Here is a 13,316-nt window from a genome sequence, read left to right on the forward strand (position 1 = left end):
TTTGAGACTTACTGCAATATAATGCATTATCAATTCTTAATATTGTCCCTCCAGGTAGTAATAAGGTCGCTCTTCCAGAGCCCTCAAATAACTTTGTACTACCCGATATTGTGTTGACATATGTCATTTTCATAACCAAATTAGAAAAGTATTTCTTTTTTTTAATATTGTATGCGTTGTAGCACTATCACGAAGGCATACATCTCCATTACTCATCTTGAATCCAACTGACAACTGGGGATTTCTATTAATTTTCATTAAAATAAAATACATCAAAAGAAGGAAGAAACAAAATTAACAACGGAAATTTAAATACTTCAACATGAATAACATAATAATTAAAAATACATAAGTAAAATATTAACAGACTTCATTCCCCAGCTAAAAGATCAAACATCAGTTTCGATCTCCAAAGAAGTCATCAACTTCAATATGAGTATTGTAACCAAGGCCATCAAAAACATCATCCTTTAAAGCCAAATTTGCTTCAACGTCCTTATCATATTTCTGAGATGTTCCCGGCTTATCATCATCTTTAAGAGTCATATATGACTCAGCTCGAGCATTGGAAGAGGAAGCACCACTTTTATTTCCTTTCTTTTTAAAGGAATTTTGATAGAGCCTTACAAAATGTTCATGTGTGCGACATTCATTCTTCCAATGGACTTTCATGCCACAAAGACGACAATTACTTTTTGAGGGGTTATTTTGAGAACTCATGTTGTTCTCCCTTTTATTATGACCACCACCTTGACGATTAGTGTATCGTCTTTTATCTTTGCCACGTCCCCGTGCATTATTATATCCCCAATGATCATCTCTTTTTACTTCATATTGATCACGTGCTTCCACCACATTTTCCTCCGGTAATGGAGCAGCTCCAGTGGGACGAGCTTCATGATTTTTCATTAAAAGAGCATTATGTTGCTCAGCCACCAAAAGACATGAGATTAGTTCAGAATATTTCTGAAAACCTTTTTCACGATATTGCTGCTGCAATATCACATTTGAGGCATGGAAAGTAGTAAGTGTCTTTTCCAACATGTCCTCATATTTTATAGTCTCCCCACATAATTTCAATTGGGAGGTTATCCTGAATACAACAGAGTTGTATTCAATTACGGTCTTAAAATCTTGAAACCGTAAATGCATCCAGTCATAACGAGCTCTTGGCAACACTGTTGCCTTTAGGTGGTCATATCTCCCCTTTAAATCAGTCCACAATTCAAGTGGATCTTTCACCGTCATATATTCAATCTTCTGGCCCTCATCAAGATGATGACGAAGGAAAATCATAGCCTTCGCTTTATCTTGACTCGATGCTTCATTTCCCTGAGTAATAGTGGCATCAAGACCTTTAGCAGCCAAGTGAATCTCAGCATCGAGTACCCATGAAAGATAATTCTTTCCAGAAATATCTAATGCCACAAACTCAAGTTTGGATAAATTCGACATAATGAAAATTATGAGAGAATATGTGAATTAAATAAAAATATTTATATAATACCTTTGCAAGTAGCAATTTCGTGCTGATAACGTATTGTAAAGTAAGCTCAGAATATAAGATGAAAAAGACAAGAAGTATAAGATAGAGGAGATAATTTCTTATTCAAGTATATCATACAATGGTGAATAATATCTCTATTTATAGTGTTGAGATATCATAGTCAAAGGTCACCTTGAAATTTTACATAGTTATCATCAAGGTTCATATCACCTTGATATCTTATCACATTGGAAACACTAATACATGAATCCAATTAATTGTTGGATAACTCTAATGGATCATCCACATATACAATGGATTTACAACAAATTTAATCTATTTGGATCTGATTTTATACAATTTGAGGAGTTATAAATGCAGTAGGGTTATTCACAAAATATGGCTGGTAGACAATGTGAATGAAAACTGTTTTATAACAGATAAATTATATATTGTAGAATATATAATTGGTAATAAACATATTTTCTGATTCATTAATAAATTATCCAGAAAGTGTATAAATTTGGTATGTACATTGATAATAAGTACTGATGAACTGAACTTAATTAGTTGAAATTAATTGGGTGCTAGTTTTATAATGTTTGAAAAAAGAATTAGGAACTTATATTAATGTATATTTCATACATTTTACTAAAATCATAAGCTAAGTAATTAGAATGCACATTTAATACCTACTTCATATTCACATCCACCAACAATAATTCACATCCACCAACAATAATTCACACTATGTGTAATGCATACTTCATAATCATAGTTACTAACAATAAATGTTGATTTTATACCTATTTATGAACATATTTCAAGTTCATTCATGATTCATACAACAAAGACAGCAGAATATATATCATTTGATAAAAATTATAAAAACCATTATTCAAACTCTGAAAAGTAAAAAACATCAAATATGAAAAATAAATAACTTGAACTTTTAATATATTTGCAATAAAAAAGTTTGTTCAGAGTTTGTCTTTTTGGTTTGTGAATAGGTACACTAGGCTTTGTCTTTTTCGTTTGTGAATGCCTAGACTCAAGCTATGATTTTGCTATAATCTAGGACCTTTTGTAGTGTCATAAAATGAGATTTTAATTTTTTTTCTATGACTTAGAATTGAAGCAAAAAAGTTACATGAATTTTTGAGAATGAAATAGAAAATTAAGTGAAAATCATATCAAACGATTATAATCGTATTCTATAAACATAAGAACAAAAGTATGTTATGAAATCTTTATGGAGAATATTATGAAGAGAGGTTTGAATTCCACTATGCCTCCTAAATTGTGTTAATTTGATTTCTCCTAAATTGTGTTAATTTGATTTCAACTGTAACATCTTCTATACACGCATAATTTTTACTTTTTCTTACTTGCCTTAAATATTAAAATAAAATAATAAATAAATTTAATTTAATAATATATTAATTTGAATATGTTATCACTAATAATTAATCTGTTATATTTTTAATTATTAATTAATAGATTCATAGAATGTAATGTATGGTCTTAAATATACATGAGGAGTATTTTTTTTTTCTACTTAAACATTAATCCAACTTTATTAATAAAAAACATTTGACTTAATCTACATATCATGAATTTCAGATTTAATCAAAAACTTTAGTGTGCAAGTCCCATCACATTATTACTCATTTTTCATTTTTATTTGGGTATTTTATTTGACAATGGTGCGTCTGGCATGGAGGAAAATATTTATTGAATAACACTTGTAATTTTTCATGTTATGGTATTTATTTTTAAAATTTAAATTATTTTTGGTATACATAATAATAATAAAAGATCGATCATAATAAACCAAGCTATTATTTTAATTTAAATTCAGCTCTTTACTTTAAATTTTAAAATATTATCATTTTTACCGAATAAAAATAAAGGCTGATCAAAATAAACTATATAATGTTATTAACTTTTAATTTTAAATTCATTTCTTTAAGATCTAAATTATTTTTCTCTTACCAAATAAAAATGAAAGACTAGTCATAATATATTATGTTTTAATATTTACATTTGAACTTTAAATTCAAATTTTTATTTTAAATCAAATTTTGTATATTTTGTAAAAAATTTAACATATTTAATTCTAGCTACAAAAATAAAATACGGGCCATAATATAAGTGTATTGTAATTTTGGATTCATTTCTACAAAATTAATTAGTTTGATATCTAGCTTAAACAATCCAAATCTAAAATTAGTTTTTTCTTATGTAAAGAAAATAGAAGAATGACCACAATATTGTAGTTTGTAATCTATTTTTTACAAATTTTTTTCTCATAAAAGAAAAATAAAAGAGTCTAACAAAAACCATATTCTTACACTAACTAGTTCTAAATTTCATTTTTGGTCTATGTTTTATTTTTATGTAAAAATTATATTATAACTTATGTAGTTTTAAATTCCTTATATTAAGCCAAGTTTGATACATTTTTACAAAGTTAATTAGTTTGATATCTAATTTAAAGAATTAAAATCTCTTTGTTCTTTACTTTAAATAAAATTTTATACATTGTTTTAAAAAGAACTTAAATCTAGCTACAAAATCTAAATATTTTTTTGTTTTATGGAAGAAAAATTAAATACTAGCCATAATATACTATATTATAATTCGATACATTTTAAAAAAGTTAATCAGATTAGTATCTAGTTCAAAGAATTCATATCTAAATTATTATATTCTTATGTATAAAAAAAATAAAAGAATGACCACAATATGACAGTTTGCAATTTATTTACATTTATATTTTCTTACAGAAGAAATATAAAAGACTAACCAAAAATTACTATTACGCTAACTTATTCTAAATTTAATTTTTGGTCTATGTTTTATTTATTTTTTCATAAAAATTATATTATAATTTATGTATTTCTAAATCCTTATTTTAATCTAATTTAAAGAATCAAGATTTAATCATCTCCTTTACATTAAATCAAATTTCAAAGATTTAAAAAAGAATAAATAATTTTAAATCTAGCTACAAAATCTAAATATATTTATTAGAGAAGAAAAACTATATACTAGTCATAATATGCTATACTATAATTTTTGATACATTTACACAAAATTGATTAGTTTGATATCTAATTTAAAGATCAAACTTAAATTATTTTCTACTTATGAAAAGAAAATAACAGAATGACCACAATAAGATAGCTTGTAATTTATTTATAATTTTTTTTTCTTATAGAAGAAAAACTATATGCTAGTCATAATATGCTATACTATAATTTTTGATACATTTACACAAAATTGATTAGTTTGATATCTAATTTAAAGATCAAATTTAAATTATTTTCTACTTATGAAAAGAAAATAACAGAATGACCACAATAAGATAGCTTGTAATCGATCTACAATTTTTTTTTCTTATAGAAGAAAAATAAAAGACTAACAAAAAAAGATATTATTATACAAACTAGTTCTAAATATCATTTTTGGTCTATGTTTTAATTTTTTTTTAAAAAAATTATATTATAATTTATGTGGCTCTAAATTCATTATTTTAAGCCAAATTTGATACATTTTTACAAAATTAATTACTTTGATATCTAGTTTAAAAAATCAAGATCTAAATTATATTTTTATTTTACTTTGAATCAAATTTTAGTACATTAAAAGAATTAAAATATCTACAAAACTTAAATATTTTTTTCTGTATATGGAAGAGAAATTAAATACTAGCCATATTTTACCATATTATAATGTTTGATATATTTTTACAAAATTAATTAGTTTGATATCTATTTTAAAGAATTCAGATCTAAATTATTTTTTTTTATAAAAAAAAAAAGATAAAATAAAGAATGACCACAATATGGTAGTTTGTGATTATTTACAATTATTTCTTTGTTAAAGAAGAAAAATAAAACACTAACAAAATAATATTATAATACTAACTAGTTCAAATTTTAACTTTTGCTCTATGTTTTAATATCTTTTTTAAAAAAAATTATATTATAGTTTATGTAGTTCAAAATTTCTTATTTTAAGCTAAGTTTGATACAATTTTTCGAAAGTTAAATAGTTTGATATCTAGATTAAAGAATAAAGATATAATTATGTTAGTATTTACATTAAATCATATTCCTTACAATTTTTAAAATAATTTTAAATCTAGCTACAAAATCTAAATATTTAAATAATTTCCACAATATAATATATTATAATGTTTGATACATTTTTACAAAATTAATCAGTTTGATATATGGCCTAAAAAGTACAAATCTAAATTGTTTTCATTTTATGTGTCACGACCCAAAACGAACCGCGAGTGGCACCCACCACTAACTCTCCTAGGTGAGCGAACCAACAAATCTAAACCCCAACATTTACCAGTAAAATATTTATAATAGTAAAAATACTGCGGAAGATCCAAAACTCATAACGAAATCAATTAAATCAACTCTAAAGCTAAATACTTATTATTCCCAAAATCTGGAAGTCATCACATCAAGAACATCTATCCTCAATTTTCTAAATCTAAAAGTATTTAAGAAGCTAAAAAATAGTAAAAAGATGGTCCATGTCCGAACTTCAAGACATCAAGACGTGAAGGAGAGAATCCAGCACGAGCTAGGAATAATAGCTCACCCTGAATTCTGATATGGTGAAGACTGGCTAGATCTGAGGACGAGTCGAAGTCGATGGCACGCTTGCTGCACTCCACAAATAACAAAGAAGAAAATTACAAGTAGGGGTCAGTACAAGGAACAAGTACTGAGTAGGTATCATCGGCCAACTCAGAATAGAAAGAAATATATACTGAATAATAATATAAAATCAACCATAATACTTAACAGGTGACAATCAACAAGTATAAGAATCATTGACAACAACACCAAGCACACCTATGAGGACTCAAGCCTCCACACCATACTCATTTCGGAGATAGGTTCTTTGAATTTGAGTACATTAACATAATTCAAGATTCATTCTCTTTATCATTATCTTGTCGGAACGTGACACTCCGATCCATTATCACCGTGTCAGAACGTAAAACTCCGATCCCCTAATACTATCGTGTCGTAACGTGACACCCGATCCCCTAATACTACCGTGTCAGAACGTGACACCCGATCCCCTAATACTACCGTGTCGGAACGTGACACCCGATCCATTTATCTCATTATTTTAGTTCATCAAGCTTTCTTTATATCAAGGCGTTATCTTAATAGAGAGGATTTAAGATTGGATATTCAACAGTCTCATCATTTTGACCACCACAATTACACAATCACAACATACAAACGCACAATCAAGCATATAGAAGACTTTACAATACCACCCAATACATATCGATCGCTATTTAGAGTTTATATATCACATAGAAATAAACCATAACCTACCTCCACCGAAGAATCGTGATCAAGCAAGCTACTTCCCCAATGCCTTTGCTTTCCTCTTCGTTCTCTCTTTTTCTCGCTCATTCTCCCTCTCTCTTCTTTTTATTTTTCTTCCCAGATTCTTTTTCTTTTACCCTAATTGTCATATAATCAATTATAAAAGATGATAAAAGTAACCCACTATTTATTCCCTTATTATCTTCTTTAACCCCCAAGTAAATAAATTATTAAACTTACCCCACTAATTCCATAAATTAAATCATGAATAGTCCAAAACACCCTTTTAAAACTTTTAACAGAAATCCGATCAAGTCGGGGTTACGCCGCTTGTGACGGCCCGTCGTATCTATGACGGTCCGTCCTGCAGGTCCGTCACAGAGTTCAGAGAGTTAAAATTGAGTAGTGATGTTACGCCACTTGTGACGGTCCGTCGTACCTGCGACGGTCCGTCCTGCAGGTCCGTCACAAAGTTCAGAGAGTCGATCCCAGTACCCAGATTTCAGAGTTGAAGTGTTTTGAAACGAAAGCCCTTGACGGACCGTCGTGCCTATGACGGCTTTTCCTACCTGTCGTCGAGGGAAATGAGGAGAGCAGCAGAAGAATTTATACAAGTATGGGACGACGGAGTCCATCATGGTCCGTCGTGACCATGAAGGTCCGTCGCGTGATCCGTCGACCTAGTCAGTTTTATCAAAAATAGTTCTACTGCTCGAACCGACTAAACAAGTCGTTACAATAGATACCAATTTACCCATCGTTCATCCTCGAACGATCACAAGAAGAAAAGCAAGCGCGAGAAAGAGTACCTGAATCTGTAAAGAGATGTGGATATCTTTCTTGCATATCAGCCTCGTTCTCCCAAGTGGACTCTTCAACTAGCCGATTCTTCCACTGAACTTTGATAGATGCAATCTCCTTTGATCTCAACTTGCGGACCTCTCTATCTAAAATAGCAACAGGCTCCTCCTCATAAGACAAATTCTCATCAAGAAGAACTGAATCTCAACGAATAATGTAGTTTCCATCCCCATGGTATTTTTTCAGCATAGACACATGAAATACCGGGTGCACTCCTGAGAGTCCTGGAGGCAATGCCAATTCATAAGCCACCTCTCCCACGCGCTTCAGAACTTTAAATGGGCCAATATACCTCGGACTAAGCTTACCTCAGTTCCCAAACCGCATCACCCCTTTCATGGGTGAAACCTTCAGCAAGACTTGTTCACCCTCCATAAAATCCAAGTCCCTAACCTTTCAATCTGCATATTCATTCTGCCTGTTCTGAGCTGCTAGAAGCTTCTCCTGAATGAATTTTACTTTATCTAACGATTCCCTCAAGAGATCGGTACCCCATGGTCTCACCTCAAATGCATCAAACCAACCAATGGGAGACCTACATCTCCTCCCATACAGTGCCTCAAATGGGGCCATATCAATACTTGAGTGATAGCTATTATTGTATGAAAACTCTGCTAAGGGTAAGAAGTTATCCCAATGACCACCAAATTCTATCACATATGCACAAAGCATATCCTCCAACACCTGAATCGTTCGCTCAGACTGACCATCGGTCTGAGGGTGAAATGCAGTACTAAGATCCAACCTAGTACCTTATTCAGCATGCAATGTTCTCCAAAACTTAGAAGTAAATTGTGTACCTCTATCTGTTATGATGGAAAGTGGAACTCCATGCAACCGAACAATTTCTGAGATATAGAGTTTGGCTAACTTCTCTGCATTGTAAGTCACCTTGACCGGAATGAAATGAGCAGACTTAGTTAATCTGTCAACAATTACCCAAATTGAATCAAACTTACCCAATGTCTTGGGAAGACCAACCACAAAATCCATTGCAATTTTTCCCATTTCCATTCAGGAATGGCCATTTTCTGAAGTGTTCCTCCGGGCCTCTGGTGTTCATACTTTACCTGCTGATAATTCGGGCATTGGGCAACAAAATCAACAATGTCACGCTTCATTCTACTCCACAAAAAATGTTGCTTTAGGTCACGATACATCTTGGTTGCACCAGGATGTATAGAATACCTTGAACTATGGGCCTCTGTAAGAATAGTGTGAATCAAATTATCAACACGGGGCACACATACCCTTCCCTTAATTCTCAAAACGCCTTCCTCATCAATTATTGCCTCTTTAGCCTCTCCTGGTAATACCATATCTCAAATTCGGCTCAGCTTCTCATCAGTAAACTGCTTTCCCTTAATCTTGTCAAGTAAAGAAGATCTTGCCTCCACACAGGCCAAAAATCCTCCCTTCTCTAGTACTTCCAGCCTCATAAAGTCATTAGCCAGAGTCTGAACCTCTCTAGCCAATAGGCGTCTAGCAACCTGTAAGTGGGCTAGACTTCTCATGCTCCCTGCCTTTCTACTTAAAGCATCTGCCACAACATTAGCTTTTCCTGGGTGATACAAAATAGTAATATCATAGTCCTTCAGTAGTTCCATCCACCTCCAATGCCTCAAATTCATCTTTCTGAGTAAAGACATACTGTAAACTACAATGATCTGTAAAGACTTCACACTTGACCCCATACAAATAATGTCTCCATTGCTTTAATGCAAACACGACTGCAGCCAACTCCAAGTCGTGGGTCGGATAGTTGCGTTCATGCACTTTTAATTACCTCGAAGCATAAGCAATTACATTCCTCTCTTGCATTAGCACTGCACCCAAACCAGAATAAGATGCATCACAGTAAACAATGAAATCCTTACCTTCCACTGGCAAGGTAAGAAAGAATTGGTGCAGTAGTCAACAAGGTCTTGAGGCTATGGAAGCTTTCTTCACATTCGTCCGACCATACAAATAGAACATTCTGCTTAGTCAAATTTGTCAATTGGGAAGCGACAGAAGAAAATCCCTTGACAAATCGACGATAGTAGCTAGCTAAACCAACAAAGCTCCTTACTTCTGTAACATTAGTAGGTCTTACCCAATTCTTCACTACTTCAATCTTAGATGGATCCACCATCACTCCATCCTTGGAAACCACGTGCCCCAAGAAGGACACTGACTATAGCCAAAACTCACACTTGAAAAATTTGGCATAAAGACTTTTCTCCCTCAACAACTCCAATACAATTTTCAAATGCTCCTCATGTTCTTTCCTACTCTTTGAGTATATCAGTATATAATTAATAAATACAATAACAAAGAGATCCAGATATGGCTTAAAAATCCCGTTCATCAGGCTCATGAACGCAGCATGGGCATTCGTAAGCCTAAAAGACATTACTAAGAATTCATAATGCCAATACCTGGTTCGAAAAGCAGTCTTTGGCACATCTGCTGCTCGTATTTTCAATTGATGATAACCAGATCTCAAAACAATTTTTGAAAAGGTACAAGCACCTTGTAACTGATCGAACAAATCATCAATGCGAGGAAGAGGATACCTGTTCTTAATAGTTACCTTATTCAGTTGCCTGTAGTCTATGCACATCCTAAAACTTCCATCCTTCTTCTTCACAAATAAAACAGGAGCACCCCAAGGGGATGCACTTGGTCTAATAAAGCCTTTACTTAACAACTCCTGAAGTTGGGTCTTTAACTCCCTTAACTACGCTGGGGCCATTCTATAAGGGGGTATGGAAATGGGGCGAGTACCCGGCTCCAGATCAATACAAAAATCAATATCCCTGTCCGGTGGCACACCAGGAAGGTCTGCAGGGAACACATCCAGAAACTCACGGACTATCGAGACAGACTCAATCGAAGGTACTTGGGAAGTATCATCCCTGAGATGTGCCAAGAAAGCTAAACAACCCTTACTAACCATTCTCTTAGCACAAAAAAGGAGATAATACGAGCTGGAGTGGAAATATAGTCACCCTTCCACACTAGCGGATCTGTCCCAAGCTTGGCCAATGTCACAGTTTTAGCATTACAATCTAAAATTGCAAAATTTGGAGAAATCCAAGTCATACCTAGAATTACATCGAAATCAACCATCTCTAGAATAATCAAATCTACATGAGTATTGCTCCCCACAAAAGTTACAAGACAAGACCTATACACCTTATCAACTATCACAGACTCACCCACAGGAGTAGAGACACGAATAGGCATGTCAAGCAGATCACAATGTAAATCAAGACCAGTAGCAAAGGAGGAAGATACATATGAAAATGTGGATCCAGGATCAAATAATACAGAAGCCATGCAATCACAAACCAAAAGATTACCTGTGATAACATCATCAGATGTCTTTGCTTCAGACCTCCCGGGGAAGGCATAACAATGGGCCCTATCACCTGTCTGCCCGTTGCCCCTACCATGTTGTGCTGCAGTAGTTCCAACTTGCCCGCCACCCCGGCTGATTTGGTGACCACCATTACCTTGGCCACCACGTCCTCCAGAATGGCGGCCTCTCCCATGACCACCTCTACCTCTAATTATTGGGGGTCTGTAACTCCGTTTTTGACAATGCCTCCTAATATGTCCAGTCTCTCCACATCCATAACAATCTTTGGAGTCAAGCATAGGTCTCTGTGAGAATGAAGAAGTCTAGGGATAACCTCCAAACTAAGAGAAATGTTGACTGGTCTGCGATGGACCCCCAGCTACAGCCTGTAGTGAGGACTGAATAGGTCGGGCTGGGTAACCTCTTGAACTCTGCCCTCTGGAGTAAGAACCACTAAATTCACCTCCCATACGGAACTTTTTAGCTGTCGACGCCATGGTGAAGTTGTCTGGCTTCACCCCTCCACCTCTATCACAAAGTCAACCACTTTCTGAAAGAATTTTGCTGCAGCAGCTACCTGTAAGGCTGGGATCTGCAAATCTGACCTCAATCCTTTCACAAAGCGGCGAATCCGCTCTTGTGGACTGAAGCAAAGCTGGGTGGCATACCTGGAGAGCACACGAAATTTGGCCTCATAAGCGGCAATAGACATCCTTCCTTGCTCTAGGCTCAGGAACTCATCTCTCCTCCTATCCCTCAAAGTCCGGGGTATATACTTCTCCATAAATAAGCTAGAGAATGATGCCCAAGTCATAGGTGGTGCCTGTGCTGGTTGACACTCAACATACGACCGCCACCACATTTTGGCATTCCCCTGAAACTGGTAGGTCACAAACTCAACTCCGAATCATTCTACTATGTCCATCTTATGTAGCAGCTCATGAAAATCAACCAGAAAATCATAGGCATCCTCAGATTCAGCACCCTTGAAGACTGGAGGTTTCAACTTTAAGAACTTAGTGAAAAGTTCATGCTGATCACTCATCATTATAGACCCTGTAGTCAATCGAGGAAACGTGCCTACTTCCAATGAGGCATCCATGCGGGGAGCCACAGAAGCTGCATGTTGTACTCCCGGAACCTGAGGTGTTGGTATAGGAAACACTGGAGGTGTCTGGCCCCGATCAGATAACCCGCTAAGATAAGTAAGAACCTGGTTGATCACCTCCGGGGTAGGTTGGGGTGGTAATTCCTCATCTTGCACCTGTTCATTTTCCCCTTCCTCACCCTCTCCTACTACCTCCTCAGTCGGTGGAGGAGTCACCGCCCTATTACTAGCTGGACCAGGTGTTTGTCCTCTACCTCTAGATAACGTCCTCCTGCGACCTCTACCAAGGCCTCTTGCCACTGCTCCTCCTCGAGCTACAACCCCAATGTTTGGCTCAGACGCACCCTGTCTTGCCGGTGTTGGTGTTGGCATAATTGTTGCTCTATTTCTAACCATCTGCGAAATAGAGTGAGGATGTCAGATATCAATTTGTATCACCTAGATACCAATTCGATCCAAGTAATAGCACGAAAGAAAGAAAGAATGGAGTTTTTCTAAAGTCCTATAGACTCTCAAAGAAAAGTAAGGGCGTCCCCCTACCGTTCCTCAAGACTTTACTAGACTCGTTCTTGTGTGATGAGACCAACGAACCTAACGCTTTGATACCAAGTTTGTCACGACCCAAAATGAACCGCGAGTGGCACCCACCACTAACTCTCCTAGGTGAGCGAACCAACAAATCTAAACCCCAACATTTACCAGTAAAACATTTATAATAGTAAAAATACTGCGGAAGATCCAAAACTCATAACGAAATCAATTAAATCAACTCTAAAGCTAAATACTTATTATTCCCAAAATCTGGAAGTCGTCACATCAAGAACATCTATCCTCAAATTTCTAAATCTAAGAGTATTTAAGAAGCTAAAAAATAGTAAAAAGATGGTCCATGTCCAAACTTCAAGACATCAAGACGTGAAGGAGAGAATCCAGCACGAGCTAGGAATAATAGCTCACCCTGAATTCTGATATGCTGAAGACTGGCTAGATCTGAGGAAGAGTCGAAGTCGATGGCACGCTTGCTGCACTCCACAAATAACAAAGAAGAAAATTACAAGTAGGGGTCAGTACAAGGAACAAGTACTGAGTAGGTATCATCGGCCAACTCAGAATAGAAAGCAATATATACTGATAATAATA

At 34.6% G+C, this 13,316-nt stretch overlaps 1 protein-coding gene across 1 annotated transcript; it reads right to left on the reverse strand.

Moving 5' to 3' along the window:
- Window positions 1–396: 396 nt before the first annotated feature.
- Window positions 397–1,455, reverse strand: LOC138348952 (uncharacterized). The gene has a single exon (XM_069298564.1). The coding sequence runs from the start codon at window positions 1,453–1,455 to the stop codon at window positions 397–399; it is 1,059 nt and encodes a 352-aa protein (XP_069154665.1).
- Window positions 1,456–13,316: the final 11,861 nt, after the last annotated feature.

Source organism: Solanum lycopersicum, chromosome 5 (assembly GCF_036512215.1).
Source record: "Solanum lycopersicum chromosome 5, SLM_r2.1".
Taxonomy (NCBI): Eukaryota; Viridiplantae; Streptophyta; class Magnoliopsida; order Solanales; family Solanaceae; genus Solanum; species Solanum lycopersicum.